General features: G+C 61.8%; 1 protein-coding gene across 1 annotated transcript in view; it reads right to left on the reverse strand.

Moving 5' to 3' along the window:
- LOC115946035 (microtubule-actin cross-linking factor 1, isoforms 1/2/3/5-like) overlaps positions 1-18590 on the reverse strand; it is a 30861-nt gene extending 12271 nt beyond the window's left edge. Inside the window, exons 1-23 of the mRNA XM_034068648.1 lie at positions 18168-18590; positions 17809-17976; positions 17255-17406; positions 17009-17165; positions 16828-16912; positions 15419-15630; positions 14861-14980; positions 14676-14783; positions 14084-14302; positions 13888-13896; positions 13375-13578; positions 13064-13295; positions 12264-12508; positions 11733-11855; positions 11544-11645; positions 10003-10104; positions 8566-8748; positions 7998-8153; positions 7074-7271; positions 4715-4843; positions 3898-4068; positions 2344-2499; positions 1397-1603 (exon numbers count right to left, since the gene is read on the reverse strand). Coding sequence (XP_033924539.1) covers positions 1397-1603; positions 2344-2499; positions 3898-4068; positions 4715-4843; positions 7074-7271; positions 7998-8153; positions 8566-8748; positions 10003-10104; positions 11544-11645; positions 11733-11855; positions 12264-12508; positions 13064-13295; positions 13375-13578; positions 13888-13896; positions 14084-14302; positions 14676-14783; positions 14861-14980; positions 15419-15630; positions 16828-16912; positions 17009-17165; positions 17255-17406; positions 17809-17976; positions 18168-18590 — 3861 coding nt within the window. The remainder of the gene's footprint in view (positions 1-1396; positions 1604-2343; positions 2500-3897; positions 4069-4714; positions 4844-7073; positions 7272-7997; positions 8154-8565; positions 8749-10002; positions 10105-11543; positions 11646-11732; positions 11856-12263; positions 12509-13063; positions 13296-13374; positions 13579-13887; positions 13897-14083; positions 14303-14675; positions 14784-14860; positions 14981-15418; positions 15631-16827; positions 16913-17008; positions 17166-17254; positions 17407-17808; positions 17977-18167) is intronic.
- Between the last annotated feature and the right edge of the window lie 1353 nt (positions 18591-19943).

Below are 19943 nucleotides of genomic sequence, written 5' to 3' on the forward strand. Positions count from 1 at the left end.
CCACAGCTCCTGCCCCATCCCAGACCCACAGCTCACACTGGGGCTGACCCCATCCCAGACCCACAGCTCCTGCTCCCATCCCAGACCCACAGCTCCTGCTCCCATCCCAGACCCACTGATCCTGCCCCCATCCCAGACCCACAGCTCCTGCTCCCATCCCAGACCCACAGCTCCTGACCCCATCCCAGACCCACAGCTCCTGCCCCCATCCCAGACCCACAGCTCCTGACCCCATCCCAGACCCACAGCTCCTGCTCCCATCCCAGACCCACTGATCCTGCCCCATCCCAGACCCACTGATCCTGACCCCATCCCAGACCCACAGCTCCTGCTCCCATCCCAGACCCACTGATCCTGATCCCATCCCAGACCCACTGATCCTGCCCCATCCCAGACCCACTGATCCTGCCCCATCCCAGACCCACAGCTCCTGCCCCATCCCAGACCCACAGCTCCTGCCCCATCCCAGACCCACTGATCCTGCCCCATCCCAGACCCACTGATCCTGCCCCATCCCAGACCCACTGATCCTGCCCCATCCCAGACCCACAGCTCCTGCCCCATCCCAGACCCACTGATCCTGCCCCATCCCAGACCCACTGATCCTGATCCCATCCCAGACCCACTGATCCTGCCCCATCCCAGACCCACAGCTCCTGTACCCATCCCAGACCCACAGCTCCTGCCCCATCCCAGACCCACAGCTCCTGTACCCATCCCAGACCCACTGATCCTGCCCCATCCCAGACCCACAGCTCCTGTACCCATCCCAGACCCACAGCTCCTGCCCCATCCCAGACCCACTGATCCTGACCCCATCCCAGACCCACTGATCCTGCCCCATCCCAGACCCACTGATCCTGCCCCCATCCCAGACCCACAGCTCCTGATCCCATCCCAGACCCACAGCTCCTGTACCCATCCCAGACCCACTGATCCTGACCCCATCCCATACCCACTGATCCTGCCCCATCCCAGACCCACTGATCCTGACCCCATCCCAGACCCACAGCTCCTGCCCCATCCCAGACCCACAGCTCCTGCCCCATCCCAGACCCACAGCTCCTGACCCCATCCCAGACCCACAGCTCCTGCCCCATCCCAGACCCACTGATCCTGCCCCATCCCAGACCCACTGATCCTGCCCCATCCCAGACCCACTGATCCTGCCCCATCCCAGACCCACTGATCCTGACCCCATCCCAGACCCACTGATCCTGCCCCCATCCCAGACCCACTGATCCTGCCCCCATCCCAGACCCACTGATCCTGACCCATCCCAGACCCACTGATCCTGCCCCATCCCAGACCCACTGATCCTGACCCATCCCAGACCCACTGATCCTGACCCATCCCAGCCCCACAGCTCACACTGGTACCAGTACCAGCCCCATACCTGCTTGCAGCGCTTCCTGGCCTGCTCCAGCGCCTGCCCGCGCTCTGCCATCCGCTGCATCACCTTCCCCATGCGCTCCCTGGCCCCCAGCACCAGGCTCTGGATCACGGCCCCATCCTGCTTCCGGCTGTAGTCCCTCAGCCTGTTGGCTACAGCCTCCAGCGCCGACAGCTTCTCACCATGGGCACTGGCCTCCTTCACCAGCACCTGCATGGACAGGGGCAGATCAGCCGGAGCCGGAGCTGGATGTATCCCTGGTGCTACCACAGCACCAGCACCAGCACCAACACCAGCACCAGAACCAACACCAGCACCAACACCAGCACCAACACCAGCACCAGAACCAGCACCAGCACCAGCACCAACACCAGCACCAGCACCAACACCAGCACCAGCACCAACACCAGCACCAACACCAGCACCAGCACCAGCACCAACACCAGCACCAACACCAGCACCAGCACCAGCACCAACACCAGCACCAACACCAGCACCAGCACCAACACCAGCACCAACACCAGCACCAACACCAGCACCAGAACCAGCACCAGCACCAACACCAGCACCAGCACCAACACCAGCACCAGCACCAACACCAGCACCAGAACCAACACCAGCACCAACACCAGCACCAACACCAGCACCAACACCAGCACCAGCACCAACACCAGCACCAACACCAACACCAGCACCAACACCAGCACCAACACCAGCACCAACACCAACACCAGCACCAACACCAGCACCAGAACCAACACCAGCACCAACACCAGCACCAACACCAGCACCAACACCAACACCAGCACCAACACCAGCACCAACACCAGCACCAACACCAGCACCAACACCAGCACCAACACCAACACCAGCACCAGCACCAGCACCAACACCAGCACCAACACCAGCACCAGCACCAACACCAGCACCAGCACCATCCCGGTTCTTGCCTTGTGCTCCTGCAGCTGCATGGTGACGGTGTCCAGGATGACACTGGGGGGTGAGGGGTCCCCAAGCTGCTCCTCTGCATGGGACACCCAGCGCAGCAGCTCCTGAACGGTGCCATGGAACTCGGTGCTGACGGTTACCCCCTCGGTGAGGCTGTCCTGTGGGTGCACATGGGGATGGAGGGGACGGGTGACGGCAACAGCCGCAGCTACAGCCGCATCCACACTGCATCACTGCCATCCACATCCACAGTGCATCCCTCCCAGTGCATCCCTCCCACTGCATCCCTCCCAGTGCATCCCTCCCAGTGCATCCCTCCCAGTGCATCACTCCCACTGCATCACTCCCAGTGCATCCCTCCCACTGCATCCCTCCCAGTGCATCCCTCCCAGTGCATCCCTCCCACTGCATCCCTCCCACTGCATCACTCCCAGTGCATCACTCCCAGTGCATCACTCCCACTGCATCACTCCCACTGCATCCCTCCCAGTGCATCCCTCCCAGTGCATCCCTCCCACTGCATCACTCCCAGTGCATCACTCCCAGTGCATCACTCCCAGTGCATCCCTCCCAGTGCATCACTCCCACTGCATCATTCCCAGTGCATCCCTCCCACTGCATCACTCCCAGTGCATCCCTCCCAGTGCATCACTCCCAGTGCATCCCTCCCACTGCATCACTCCCAGTGCATCACTCCCAGTGCATCACTCCCAGTGCATCACTCCCAGTGCATCACTCCCATCCCATCCCATCCCCATCCCATCCCATCCCATCCCATCCCATCCCCATCCCATCCCATCCCCATCCCATCCCATCCCATCCCATCCCATCCCCATCCCATCCCCATCCCATCCCCATCCCATCCCATCCCATCCCATCCCCATCCCATCCCATCCCATCCCCATCCCATCCCATCCCCATCCCATCCCCATCCCATCCCATCCCATCCCATCCCCATCCCATCCCATCCCCATCCCATCCCATCCCATCCCCATCCCATCCCATCCCATCCCCATCCCATCCCATCCCATCCCCATCCCATCCCATCCCCATCCCATCCCATCCCATCCCATCCCCATCCCATCCCCATCCCATCCCCATCCCATCCCCATCCCATCCCATCCCATCCCCATCCCATCCCATCCCATCCCCATCCCATCCCATCCCCATCCCATCCCATCCCATCCCATCCCCATCCCATCCCCATCCCATCCCCATCCCATCCCATCCCCATCCCATCCCATCCCATCCCATCCCATCCCCATCCCATCCCATCCCATCCCATCCCATCCCCATCCCATCCCATCCCCATCCCCATCCCATCCCATCCCCATCCCCATCCCATCCCATCCCCATCCCCATCCCATCCCATCCCATCCCATCCCCATCCCATCCCCATCCCATCCCCATCCATCCCCATCCCATCCCCATCCCATCCCCATCCCATCCCCATCCCATCCCATCCCATCCCATCCCCATCCCATCCCCATCCCATCCCATCCCATCCCCATCCCATCCCATCCCATCCCATCCCCATCCCATCCCTCCCCCCTCACCTTCCTCTCCTGTGCCTCGGCTCGGACGCTCTCCCACTTGGTCTGCAGCATCCTCATCCCATGCTCTGTGCTGCAGGTCTGCCCCACACCTGTGGGGCCCAGCAGCCGCTGCAGCCGCTCCCGCAGGCTGCTGTAGGTGTCCTGCTTGGAGTCCAGCTCCCTGCACAGCTCCTGCGGGGACACAGCAGCAACAGTCATACTGGGATGGGGACTGGGATGGGGATGGGGATGGGGATGGGATGGGGACATGGGGACTGGGATGGGGATGGGATGGGGACATGGGGACTGGGATGGGGATGGGGATGGGGACAGGGATGGGGACATGGGGACTGGGATGGGGACAGGGATGGGATGGGGACAGTGATGGGCATAGGGACCAACACAGGGATGTGGATGGGGAGATAGGGACTGGGATAGTGTCATAGGGATGGGGACATGGGGACAGGGATGGAGATGGGGACAGGGATGGGCATAGGGACCAACACAGGGATGTGGATGTATGGACTAGGATGGATACATGGATAGTGTCATAGGGATGGGGACATGGGGAAAGTGATGGGAATGGGGACAGGGATGGACACTGGAATGGGCATAGGGACCAACACAGGGGTGTGGATGTATGGACTGGGATGGATACATGAATAGTGTCATAGGGATGGGGGTAAGGATGTTCCCACTGCATCCCAGTGTCGCTGGGGACACAGGAGGTCTCTGCCTGCTCTGCAAGGGGTAGATGGCAGAGATGGGTCCTGGACCCTCAGTGCCATGGGAAACCCAGACCCCCCCCAGGCCCCCCCATGGCAGCCCCGGTGCTCACCAGATGCACCATGAGCATCTCTTTGGTGCTGTCCGGGTTACCCCAGGCTGGCTTGGAGAAGAAGAGCTGCAGCTCCACCTGCTCCAGCCACTGCAGCAGCTCCGTGAGCTCCAGAGTGAGGTCCTGCACCTGACAAAGGGATGGGGTCAGCACCACGGCAGCACCAGCACCAGCACCAGCACCGGCACCAGCAGCACCAGCACCGGCAGCACCGGCAGCAGCAGCACTGGCAGCACCAGCACAGGCAGCACTGGCAGCACCGGGACCGGCAGCACCAGAACCGGCACCAGCAGCACCAGCACCAGCAGCACTGGCACTGGCAGCACCAGCACAGGCAGCACTGGCAGCACCGGCACCGGCAGCACCAGCATGGGGCCACAGTGCCGATACCAGCAGCACCAGTACACCAGCACCAGCACACACAGCACCAGTACCAGCAGCACCAGTACAGCAGCACCAGGACACACAGTGCCGATACCAGCAGCACCAGTACAACAGCACCAGCACACACAGCACCAGTACAGCAGCACCAGTACACACAGCACCAGTACAGCAGCACCAGCACACACAGCACTGGGACCAGCAGCACCAGTACAGCAGCACCAGCACACACAGCACCAGTACAGCAGCACCAGTACAGCAGCACCAGTACAGCAGCACCAGGACCAGCAACACCAGTACAGCAGCACCAGCACACACAGCGCTGGCACCAGCAGCACCAGTACAGCAGCACCAGCACACACAGCACCAGTACACACAGCACCAGTACACACAGCACAAGTACAACAGCACCAGCACAACAGCACCAGCACACACAGCACTGGGACCAGCAGCACCAGCACACACAGCACCAGTACAGCAGCACCAGCACACACAGCACCAGTACAGCAGCACCAGCACACACAGCACCAGTACACACAGCACCAGTACAGCAGCACCAGCACACACAGCACCAGTACAGCAGCACCAGCACACACAGCACCAGTACACACAGCACCAGTACAGCAGCACCAGTACAGCAGCACCAGTACAGCAGCACCAGCACACACAGCACCAGTACACACAGCACCAGTACACACAGCACCAGTACAGCAGCACCAGTACAGCAGCACCAGTACACACAGCACCAGTACAGCAGCACCAGTACAGCAGCACCAGAACCCACAGCACCAGTACAGCAGCACCAGCACACACAGCACCAGTACAGCAGCACCAGTACACACAGCACCAGTACACACAGCACCAGTACAGCAGCACCAGTACAGCAGCACCAGTACACACAGCACCAGTACAGCAGCACCAGTACAGCAGCACCAGCACACACAGCACCAGTACACACAGCACCAGTACAACAGCACCAGCACACACAGCACCAGGACCAGCAGCACCAGCACACACAGCACCAGTACAGCAGCACCAGCACACACAGCACCAGTACACACAGCACCAGCACACACAGCACCAGTACAGCAGCACCAGTACAGCAGCACCAGCACACACAGCACCAGTACACACAGCACCAGTACAGCAGCACCAGCACACACAGCACCAGTACAGCAGCACCAGGACACACAGCACCAGTACAGCAGCACCAGTACAGCAGCACCAGCACACACAGCACCAGCACACACAGCACCAGTACACACAGCACCAGTACAGCAGCACCAGCACACACAGCACCAGTACAGCAGCACCAGTACAGCAGCACCAGTACAGCAGCACCAGCACACACAGCACCAGTACACACAGCACCAGTACAACAGCACCAGCACACACAGCACCAGGACCAGCAGCACCAGCACACACAGCACCAGTACAGCAGCACCAGCACACACAGCACCAGTACAGCAGCACCAGTACAGCAGCACCAGCACACACAGCACCAGTACACACAGCACCAGTACAGCAGCACCAGCACACACAGCACCAGTACAGCAGCACCAGTACAGCAGCACCAGCACACACAGCACCAGTACACACAGCACCAGCACACACAGCACCAGCACACACAGCACCAGTACAGCAGCACCAGTACAGCAGCACCAGTACACACAGCACCAGTACAGCAGCACCAGCACACACAGCACCAGGACCAGCAGCACCAGCACACACAGCACCAGCACACACAGCACCAGCACACACAGCACCAGTACAGCAGCACCAGTACAGCAGCACCAGCACACACAGCACCAGGACCAGCAGCACCAGCACACGCAGCACCAGCACACACAGCACCAGCACACACAGCACCAGTACAGCAGCACCAGTACCACCAACACCAGCACACACAGCACCAGCACACACAGCACTGGGACCAGCAGCACCAGTACAGCATCACCATGACAGGCAGACCCAGTACCTGGCTGAGGTTGTTCTCCAGCTGCAGCTGCCTGGTCTCGGTCTCACCCCGCACCAGTTCCCAGCTCTGGTTGAGCTGGTGCAGCCGGTGCCGCAGCCCCTGCTCACTGTGCCCCACACTGCAGAGCAGCAGCCCCTGAGCCGCCTCATTCACCGCCTGTACCGTCAGCTCGTGGCACAGGACATCGTTCCGCAGCACCTGCCATGGGCACCGCGGTCACAGCCGGCACCAGCGCCGGTGCCACAGCCCTCCCCGCGGTGTTCCGGCTGTACCATACCCCCCATCCCTGCGCCGGTACCGCAGCCCTCACCGCGGTGTTCTGGCTGTACCATACCCCCCATCCCTGTGCCGGTACCACAGCCCTCACCGCGGTGTTCTGGCTGTACCATACCCCCCATCCCTGTGCCGGTACCGCAGCCCTCACTGCGGTGTTCCGGCTGTACCATACCCCCCATCCCTGTGCCGGTACCGCAGCCCTCACCGCGGTGTTCCGGCTGTACCATACCCCCCATCCCTGCGCCGGTACCACAGCCCTCACCGCGGTGTTCCGGCTGTACCATACCCCCCATCCCAGCACCGGTACCGCAGCCCTCACCGCGGTGTTCCGGCTGTACCATACCCCCCATCCCGGTGTTCCGGCTGTACCATACCCCCCATCCGTGCGCCGGTACCGCGGCCCTCACCGCGGTGTTCCGGCTGTACCATACCCCCCATCCCTGCGCCGGTACCACAGCCCTCACCGTGGTGTTCCGGCTGTACCATACCCCCCATCCCTGCGCCGGTACCGCAGCCCTCCCCGCAGTGTTCCGGCTGTACCATACCCCCCATCCCGGTGTTCCGGCTGTACCATACCCCCCATCCCGGTGTTCCGGCTGTACCATACCCCCCATCCCGGTGTTCCGGCTGTACCATACCCCTGCTCACCGTGTGCTTGGCCAGCTCCACCTCGCAGCTCTGCAGGTCCGGCCGCAGCACCAATGGGCACTGCAGGGTCTCGGATGTGCGCGACAACCAGAGCAGCAGCTCCTGCAGCTGGTGCTGGAACTGCCCCAGTCCCAACAGTGCAGACTCCAGTTCGTGCTGGGACGGGAATGGGGGTGTGACTGGGAGCTCACTGCATGGCACCCACTGCACCCACTGCATGGCACCCACCGCATGGCACCCACTGCACTGCACCCACCGCATGGCACCCACCGCATGGCACCCACTGCATGGTACCCACTGCACCCACTGCATGACACCCACTGCATGGCACCCACTGCATGGCACCCACCGCATGGCACCCACCGCATGACACCCACCGCATGGCACCCACCGCATGGCACCCACCGCATGGCACCCACCGCATGACACCCACCGCATGGCACCCACCGCATGACACCCACCGCATGGCACCCACCGCATGGCACCCACCCGGTTCCCTGGCACCGCACAGCACCCACAGCACGGGTATGGTGCTATCCATCCATATGGTGGATACTGTGCCCGGTACCTGCCGGCTGCCGATCTCCTCCTCCAGACGGTCCCAGCGCTGCCGGAAGTCAGGAACCACAGCCGGGGGGTCCCCATTGGCCATGACCCCTGTGCCAGGCTGGTGCTGGTGCTGGTGCTGGTGCCGGTGCTGCCGCAGAGTCTCCACATCCACCCGGCACTGGTACAGCTCCTTCTTGAACTCCTGAGGTGGAGATGGGGCAGGGCTGGCACCGGCTGTGCCGCGGCACCAGAGGGCAGAGCCGAGTATGGTTTGGCACAGGGCACACGGTATGGCACAGTATGACACAGTATGACACAGTATGGCACAGTATGACACAGTATGACACAGTATGGCACAGGATGACACAGTATGGCACAGTATGACACAGTATGGCACAGTATGACACAGTATGACACAGTATGACACAGTATGACACAGTATGGCACAGTACGACACAGTATGACACAGTATGACACAGTATGACACAGTATGGCACAGTATGGCACAGTATGGCACAGTACGACACAGTACGACACAGTATGGTACAGTATGACACAGTATGGTACAGTATGACACAGTATGACACAGTATGACACAGTATGGCACAGTATGACACAGTATGACACAGTATGGCACAGGATGACACAGTATGGCACAGTATGACACAGTATGGCACAGTATGACACAGTATGGCACAGTATGACACAGTATGACACAGTATGGCACAGTATGGCACAGTATGGCACAGTACGACACAGTACGACACAGTATGGTACAGTATGACACAGTATGGTACAGTATGACACAGTATGACACAGTATGACACAGTATGGCACAGTATGACACAGTATGACACAGTATGGCACAGTATGACACCGTATGACACAGTATGGCACAGTATGACACAGTATGGCACAGTATGACACCGTATGACACAGTATGGTACAGTATGACACAGTATGGCACAGTATGACACAGTATGACACAGTATGACACAGTATGACACAGTACGACACAGTACGACACAGTACGACACAGTATGACACAGTATGACACAGTATGACACAGTATGGCACAGTACGGCACAGTATGACACAGTATGACACAGTATGACACAGTATGACACAGTATGCTACAGTATGGCACAGTATGACACAGTATGACACAGTATGACACAGTATGGCACAGTATGGCACAGTATGACACAGTATGACACAGTACGACACAGTATGACACAGTATGGCACAGTATGCTACAGTATGGCACAGTATGACACAGTATGGCACAGTATGACACACTATGGCACAGTATGACACAGTATGACACAGTACGACACAGTATGACACAGTATGACACTGTATTGCACAGTATGGCACAGTATGACACAGTATGACACACTATGGCACACTATGACACACTATGGCACCGTATGGCACAGCCGGGGCCGGTACACACCTTGAGCTCCATCAGCTGCCGCTGCAGCACCACCAGATCCCCACCAATGAGGAACTCCTCTGCCAGACGCAGTTCGGCCGCATCCAACCACCCACAGAGACGCTGAGGCCGAGGATGGGGGTGACATGTGGGGCAGGACCCATTCATGTCCCCATCCGCACCCCACACGGTGTCACCACAGCGCGGCCATGGCACCATCACCTGTACCCCACAGCCCACCCCACTGCACCATCACCTGTGCCCCACAGCACACCCCACTGCACTATCACCTGTACCCCACAGCACCATCACCATGTACCCCACAGCCCACCCCACTGCACCATCACCTGTGCCCCACAGCACACCCCACTGCACCATCACCATGTACCCCACTGCACCATCACCTGTACCCCACAGCCCACCCCACTGCACCATCACCCTGTGCCCCACAGCCCACCCCACTGCACCATGTACCCCACAGCCCAACCCACTGCACCATCACCTGTGCCCCACAACCCACCCCACTGCACCATCACCATGTACCCCACAGCACACCCCACTGCACCATCACCTGTACCCCACAGCCCACCCCACTGCACCATCACCATGTACCCCACAGCCCACCCCACTGCACCATCACCATGTACCCCACAGCACACCCCACTGCACCATCACCATGTACCCCACAGCACACCCCACTGCACCATCACCTGTACCCCACAGCCCACCCCACTGCACCATCACCTGTACCCCACAGCACACCCCACTGCACCATCACCATGTACCCCACTGCACCATCACCCTGTGCCCCACAGCACACCCCATTGCACCATCACCCTGTGCCCCACAGCCCACCCCACTGCACCATCACCTGTACCCCACAGCCCACCCCACTGCACCATCACCTGTACCCCACAGCACACCCCACTGCACCATCACCATGTACCCCACAGCCCACCCCACTGCACCATCACCTGTACCCCACTGCACCATCACCATGTACCCCACTGCACCATCACCATGTACCCCACTGCACCATCACCCTGTACCCCACAGCTCACCCCACTGCACCATCACCTGTACCCCACAGCCCACCCCACTGCACCATCACCTGTACCCCACTGCACCATCACCATGTACCCCACTGCACCATCACCTGTACCCCACTGCACCATCACCATGTACCCCACAGCACACCCCACTGCACCATCACCTGTACCCCACAGCCCACCCCACTGCACCATCACATCCTGCCCCATAGGCCCCACAGGCAAAGCAGCATCATGAGGCAATACCCCAGCCTGCCCCACACCCCTGCTGCCCCACACCACCTGATCCACTGCCCACCCCATGCACACAAACCATGGGCAGGGACACCCCAGACCCACACCCGGTGCAGGGTCACCCCATGGCACAGCCGGCACAGGGTCAGCCCATGGCACACCCGGTGCATGGCACACCCCATGGCACACCCCACACCTGGTGCAGGGTCACCCCATGGGCACACCCGGCACAGGGTCACCCCATGGCACACCCCATGGCACACCCGGTTTGGGTCCCACCTGCTCGGTGTCCTGGTGTGTGACCGCGGTTTGGAGCTGCTCCTCCAGGCGGCCGAAGCGCCGGCTCCAGGCCTGGCTGAGGCTGTGCCATGAGCGGTAGAGCTGCGGGTGTTGGGTGGTTGTCAGCACTCATGGACGGGGGTGTATTGGTGACACCACACGGGGCTCCCGGTACAACCACACACTCACATCGTCCATGCTCCTGGTGACGTCAGGTTTGCCGGTGTCACCACATGCGGCTGCCAGATCCACACCAACACTGCCGAGTGTGTCCAGCTCCACCTGCAGCGCGTCCAGATCCTCCCGCAGCGCCTGCAGTGCCACAGGGGGAGGAGCTGTGCCATGGGCAGCACCGATGGTGCCATAGGCAGTACTGCCGGTGCCATGGGCAGCACCACTGGTGCCATGGGCAGCACCACTGGTGCCATAGGCAGTACTGCAAGTGCCATGGGCCGCACCACTGGTGCCATAGGCAGTACTGCCAGTGCCATGGGCAGCACCACTGGTGCCATAGGCAGCACCGCTGATGTCATAGGCAGCACTGCCAGTGCCATAGGCAGTACTGCCAGTGCCATAGGCAGTACTGCCAGTGCCATAGGAGTACTGCCAGTGCCATGTGGCGGCACTGCCAGTGTCACGGCACTGCTGGCGTTGCCTGTGCCATGGTGCTACCCACACTACATGGCTGCACTTGTGCCCACACTGCGGCACTGCCCATACCTGCATGGATCGCAGCCGCGCACGGATGGCATCAGGCTCAGGGGTGTCCTCGGTGTCACCAGCACCATCCTCCAGTGCCAGCAGCACATGTTGGGTGTCACTCAGAGCCGCTGCCAGCTCAGCCAGGCCCTGCCAGAACCGCTCTGCCAGCGGCAACACCTCCTGCAGCCACCGCTGCCGCTCCTGGCACTGCTGCTGCAGGGACACCCACTGCGCCTGTAGCTGCATTGGCCTCTCCTGTAGCACTGCGGGGACAGGGGCAGCACCAGTACTGTGGCTCGGACTGGCACCGGCACCAGGACCTGCACCAGGACCAGCACCACAACCCAACCACAACCTAACCACAACCCAACCACAACCCAACCGCAACCCAACAGCAGCAACCCAACAGGGGGTTGTAGGTCACATACAACCCTGCACCAGGACCCTGCACCAGGACTAGCACCACACACCACAACCCCACAGCAGCACTGAGACCCTGCAACCCCACCCTGGGACCCCACACTGTGACCTACAACCCTGCCCCAGCACCTCGCACCAGCACATCACACCCTGTACTACCACCCCACACTGGGACTGGGATCCTGCAGCAACACCGGGATCCTGCACCAGGACTAGCACCACAACCCAACCACAACCCAACCACAACCCAACTACAACCCAACCACAACCCAACCACAACCCAACCACAATCCAACCACAACCCAACAGGGGGTTGTAGGTCACCTACAACCCTGCCCCAGCACCGGTATCCTGCCCCCGGCACAAGGACCCCTCTCCACCCCACATCACATACACACCTTCAGCCGCGGCACCACCGCCGGCATCGCTCACACTGCCCAGCAGCTCCTGTGCCTGTGCCTGCACCGTGGCCAGGCCAGCGCTGAGCTGCTCCAGCTCCGCCAGCGCCAACGCGTTGTCCTGGAGCTGCTCCCGCAGCTGCACCACATCCCCCCGTGTGCCAGGCTGGCAATGCAGGCGGCGCTGCAGCCGCTGCAGGCCCTGCTGCAGCACATCCATGCGCTCCGACAGCTGCGGGCACAGCACCGGTCACTGCTATGGTGAGCAGTGTGTGTGCCCCTATGGTACCGGCACCGGCGCAGCTCCGTACCTGGCTGTACCGCGGCAGAGCATCCTCGAGCAGCGCGGCCGCGCGGCACAGGCACTGCCGGATGCGGTTGTACAGCTCCTCGGCATCACCATAGCGCTGCCGGAACGGAGCCGCCGGCTCCGGGCTCAGCTCCTGCAGCTGTGCCACAACGCGCTGCAGCTTCCCCAGCAGCGGACGGTGCTCGGCCAGGGCCTCGCGCAGGGTCTGCGGCACAGGGCATTGCCAGGGCTGACAATGGCACTGCCACTGCCATCACTGTCCCATGCTCACCACAGCTCCTCACCAGCACTGCCATTGCCCCATTGCCATCACAGCCCCACACCCATCACCACCTCACCTGCAGCAGCTCCTCACCAGCACTCCCATTGCCATCACCATCCCATGCCCATCACCACGTCACCAGTACTCCCATTGCCTCATTGCCATCACCATCCCATGCCCACCACAGCTCCTCACCAGCACTCCCATTGCCCCATTGCCATCACCACCCCATACCCATCACCACCACCCCACCTGCAGCAGCTCCTCACCAGCACTTCCATTGCCATCACCACCCCATGCTCACCACAGCTCCTCACCAGTACTCCCATTGCCCCATTGCCATCACTGCCCCATGCCCATCACCACCTCACCTGCAGCTGCAGCTGCTCCTCACCAGCACTCCCATTGCCCCATTGCCATCACCACCCCATGCCCATCACCTCCTCACCTGCAGCATCTGCTGCTGCTCCTTGAACCCATTGCAGTCAATGGTGTTGGGTGTCAGCCGCATTGCGGCCGCCTGTGCCTCCTGCAGCCAGGGCTGCAGCTCCTCCTGTGCCTCGGTGAACTGTGCCAACAGCAGCTGTGCCTGCTCCAGCCGCTCACCACGGGCACCACAGCTCTGCCATAGCTGCTCCATGCGCTCCTGCAGAGCCTGTGCTGATGGCTGCAAGCACATGCATGGCACATGGCATGGGCATTGCAATGGCATCACCATCACATCCTCACCGGCACCGCGGCACCACTCAACCACAGCACTGCCATAGCTGCTCCATGCGCTCCTGCAGCGCCTGTGCTGATGGCTGCAGACACACACATGGCACAGGGCATTGCAATGGCATCACCATCACATCCTCCCTGGCACCGCGGCACAGCTCAACCACAGGCGCTGCCACAGCTGCTCCATGCGCTCCTGCAGCGCCTGCGCTGACGGCTGCGGACACACTCATGGCACAGGGCACAGTGACACACACACACACGGCACAGGGCACACAATGGCACCACCACCGCATCCTCCTGGCACCACCGGCACCACTCACCTGCAGGCACTGCCGCAGCGGCTCCGGGATGCGGCACAGCAGCGGTTCGGTGACATGCAACAGTCGCTCCACCAGCGCGCGGCGGTGCAGGACCTCGGCTGACAGCAGCTGCAGGACATGCGGTGGTTGTATTGGTGCCGGTGCCATGGGCAGGGGTTGTAGGCAGTGCTTTGGTGCAGACCCACCTTGTGCTCATTGAGCTGCACACGCAGCACCGCGGCATCGAGAGGCACCGGCGCCGGCGGCTCCATGAGTGCGGCGAGTGTGGTTATGGAGCCCAACTGTGCCTCCAGGAGCTGCTCCAGCTGTGGCACAAGGACACCATCACCACCATCAGTCACACTGTGACCACCGTGCCCACCCTACTGTGGCACAGGGACACCATCACCACCATCAGTCAAACTGTGCCCACCCACCCACTGTGGCACAGGGACACCATCACCACCATCAGTTACACTGGGAGCAGCCACACACTGTGGCACAGGGACACCATCACCACCATCAGTCACACTGTGACCACCCACCCCACTGTGGCACAGAGACACCATCACCACCATCAGTCACACTGTGACCACTGTGGCACAGTGACACCATCACCACCATCAGTCACACTGTGACCACTGTGGCACAGTGACACCATCACCACCATCAGTCACACTGTGGCACAGTGACACCATCACCACCATCACCACCATCACCACTACCACCCCACTGCGGCACGGAGCCCCCACCACATCCGGCACCTTCTCTCCTTGCTCGGCACCATCACCACCGTCCGGCTCCTGCTCCATGCGGCTCAGCCACAGCAGCAGCTCATCCTGCACCATGTCCATGCGGGATGAGGCCTCCAGTGTCTGCCCCAGTCGCTGTGTGGCATCGGTGCTGCTCCGGCACACGGTCAGGTACCGCGTGCGCAGTGACTCCAGCTTGTCCTGCACCGCCTGTGCCTCCTCCCCTGCGGCACAACCGCAGTCACCATCAACAGTGGTACCACCATCAGCAGTGGTGGTGTCACCACCACCATCAACAGCGGTGCCACCATCAGCAGTGGTGCCACCATCAGCAGTGGTGCCACCACCATCAGCAGCGGTACCACCATCAGCAGCGGTACCACCATCAACAGCGGTACCACCATCAACAGCAGTACCACCATCAGCAGTGGTGGTGCCACCAACATCAACAGCGGTGCCACCATCAACAGCGGTGCCACCACCATCAACAGCGGTGCCACCACCATCAGCAGTGGTGCCACCATCATCAGCAGTGGTGCCACCATCAACAGCGGTACCACCATCAGCAGTGGTACCACCACCATCAACAGTGGTACCACCATCAACAGCGGTACCACCATCAGCAGTGGTGCCACCATCAGCAGTGGTGGTGTCACCACCACCATCAACAGCGGTGCCACCATCAGCAGTGGTGCCACCATCAGCAGTGGTGCCACCACCATCAGCAGCGGTACCACCATCAACAGCGGTACCACCATCAGCAGTGGTGGTGCCACCAACATCAACAGCGGTGCCACCATCAACAGCGGTGCCACCACCATCAACAGCGGTGCCACCACCATCAGCAGTGGTGCCACCATCATCAGCAGTGGTGCCACCATCAACAGCGGTACCACCATCAGCAGTGGTACCACCACCATCAACAGTGGTACCACCATCAACAGCGGTACCACCATCAGCAGTGGTGCCACCACCATCAGCAGTGGTGTCACCATCAACAGTGGTGCCACCACCATCAGCAGTGGTGTCACCATCAGCAGTGGTGCCACCATCAACAGCAGTACCACCATCAGCAGTGGTGTCACCATCAACAGTGGTGCCACCACCATCAGCAGTGGTGTCACCATCAGCAGCAGTGCCACCATCAGCAGTGGTACCACCACCATCAGCAGTGGTACCACCACCATCAACAGCGGTACCACCATCAGCAGCGGTACCACCACCATCAGCAGTGGTACCACCATCAGCAGTGGTGCCACCATCAGCAGTGGTGCCACCATCAACAGCGGTGCCACCATCAACAGCGGTACCACCATCAGCAGTGGTGCCACCACCATCAGCAGCGGTGCCACCATCAGCAGCGGAACCACCACCATCAGTGCCAACAGACCCCAGCAGACCCAGTGCCCATCCCCACTCACCTGTGACCATAGCCAGGACCTGCTGCCCACTTGCCAAAGCACCATCCAGCTCCCCCAGCCGTGCACTGACCTCCTGGCACAGCTCCTATGGCACAATGCGGTCACCGCAGCAGCACCGGTGCCAGCTCACACCCCACAGCACCCATGGGTGCTGCACCCACACCACACCCGTCCCCCCCACCTGGCTTTGCCGATGGGCGTCCTGCATGTTGCCGCAGCCATCGCTGTGCCAGAGCTGTGCCAACCTCCTCTCCGCGGCTCCCAACCAGTCCTGGAAGGAATCGGCAGCTTCCTGGAAGCTCAGAGCTGCCGGTAGGATCTGCTCCAGCTGCTTGGATCTGGTGGGACCAGTGTTAGCCATGGATGGGGATGGTGCCACCATGGCACTAATGCACCGGGGCAACCATCGCAGCCCAACCAAACCCACCTGGCTCCTGCCTCCTGCACCAGAGACTCCCACCTCTGGCTGAGGGTGTTGGTGCCGGTGCCGGTACCGGTGCCATGTGCCAGGGCACCGGATCCATCCTGCAGCACCAGTTCCATGCGCGGCCGCCGCTCCTCCAACAACCGCTGCAGCAGCTACAACACGGCAGGATATGGTGATACAACCACAGCCACACACACCACAGCACCATGGACACACTGCAGGTACAGCCACACACACCACAGTGCCATGGACACACTGCAGCTGTGCCACACACACCACAGTGCCATGGACACACTGCAGCTGTGCCACACACACCACAGTGCCATGGACACACTGCAGGTACAGCCACACACACCACAGTGCCATGGACACACTGCAGGTACAGCCACACACACCACAGTGCCATGGACACACTGCAGGTACAGCCACACACACCACAGTGCCATGGACACACTGCAGGTACAGCCACACACACCACAGTGCCATGGACACACTGCAGGTACAGCCACACACACCACAGTGCCATGGACACTGTGGCTGTGCCATCTCCTCACCTTCTGCTCCTCCAGTTGTGCCTTCACCACCTTGGCCTCAGCCGATGGTGGCCTCTGGTTACCCACCAGCTCCTCCATGTCAACCACCCATTCCAGCAGTGCCTCTGGTGTGTCCTGCCCCCGATCCACCGACACCAGCACCGGCAACACCGGCTCCTCCGGCACCACCTGTGGGGACATGGGGCTGAGCCCTCAGTCCCGGCACAGCCACACTCATCCTCAGCGGATGAAGGCACAGCCGGCGCCAGGGCTGGACCCATCCTATGGCACCACCGGTCCCTGCACCGCAACCACGTGAGCCAATGGCCGAGGGTCCCATCGTGGTGCTGCCGGTGACAACCATCCCTGCCCGCGGTCACCTCTATGGCATCTGCGGTGCCGGTGCCGGTGAGCGCGGCCTCGGCGCCCGGATACTGCGTCACCTCCACGATCTCGGTGACGATGGTCTCGGTCACCTCCGTCACCTCCGTCACCTCCCGCCGGGTGCCGGGTGTCCAACCCCATGTGCCACAGTGTGCGGGGGGTGTCCATGGCACAGCCGGCACCAGCACACTCGCGGTGCTGCCGTTCGGCACCGGTACCGGTACCACACTGTGCTTCAGGCTCCCGGTGGCACCGGGTGCCACACTCCAGCCGTTGGGCACCGCGTCCGGCACCGCGTCCGGTACCGCGTCCGGCACCGCCGAGCGCCGGCGCCTGTGGCCCAGGCAGCCAGGCCTGGTCACCGAGTTCCCCATGGCACCGGCAGCAGCTCCAGCCTGCAAGGAGCCATAAGGATACATGTTACCGGAGCCACCGCAGTGCCAGGCACAGGGGTCACCGGCACCGAACCAGGGTCTGATGCCATCAGTGCCACTCAATGCACAAGGTGACACCGACGGCACCAGCACCAGGCAGAGGCTCCCGGTTGGTGCCAGCTTGTGCCCATGGGTTAGAGTGGAGCCTCATCACAGCCACTGCTGCTGTGGGGCACGTGGAGGGTGTGGGGCTGAGGATGTGGGGCCAGAGGCTGAACGGAGGATGCAGAGATGGAGCAGGGGATGGGGGCAGTGGGATGGGTACCCCACATGTGTGCACCGGGATGGACCCATGCCGCATGCAGTCCCACATCCAGCCCCACATCCATCACTGCATCCAACCCCACATCCAGCCCCACATCCAACCCCACATCCAACCCCACATCCAGCCCCACATCCAGCCCCACATCCAGCCCCACATCCAGCCCCACATCCAGCCCCACATCCACCCCACATCCAACCCCACATCCAGCCCCACATCCAACCCACATCCAGCCCCACATCCAGCCCCACATCCACCTCACATCCAACCCCACATCCAGCCCCACATCCAACCCACATCCAACCCCACATCCAGCCCCACATCCAGCCCCACATCCAACCCCACATCCAACCCCACATCCAGCCCCACATCCAGCCCCACATCCAACCCACATCCAACCTCACATCCAACCTCACATCCAGCCCCACATCCAGCCCCACATCCAGCCCCACATCCAACCTCACATCCAACCTCACATCCAACCCCACATCCAGCCCCACATCCAGCCCCACATCCAGCCCCACATCCAACCTCACATCCAACCTCACATCCAACCCCACATCCAACCCCACATCCAACCCACATCCAACCCCACATCCAACCCCACATCCAGCCCCACATCCAGCCCCACATCCAGCCCCACATCCAGCCCCACATCCAGCCCCACATCCAACCCACATCCAGCCCCACATCCAACCCCACATCCAGCCCCACATCCAACCCCACATCCAACCTCACATCCAGCCCCACATCCATCACTGCATCCAACCCCACATCCAACCCCACATCCAACCCCACATCCAACCCCACATCCAGCTCCACATCCAGCCCCACATCCAACCCCACATCCAGCCCCATCCCCTCCCCCCCCCCCCCCCCCCGTCCGCTCTCTCCCCTCGGCCCCTCCCCCCTCACTCACCACAGCTCCGGTGCTCGGGGGGTCTCCGGGGGGGTCTCCGGTACCGGAGGGGGGTGGGGGGGGGGGTGGGGGGAGGGGCGGATCCGCCTTTGTTCCCTGGCGCGGGGGGAGGGGCCCCCGGGAGGCTCCGGTACCGGCGCTGCCCCCTGACCCCGCC

This window comes from Melopsittacus undulatus, chromosome 1 (genome assembly GCF_012275295.1).
Source record: "Melopsittacus undulatus isolate bMelUnd1 chromosome 1, bMelUnd1.mat.Z, whole genome shotgun sequence".
NCBI lineage: Eukaryota > Metazoa > Chordata > Aves > Psittaciformes > Psittaculidae > Melopsittacus > Melopsittacus undulatus.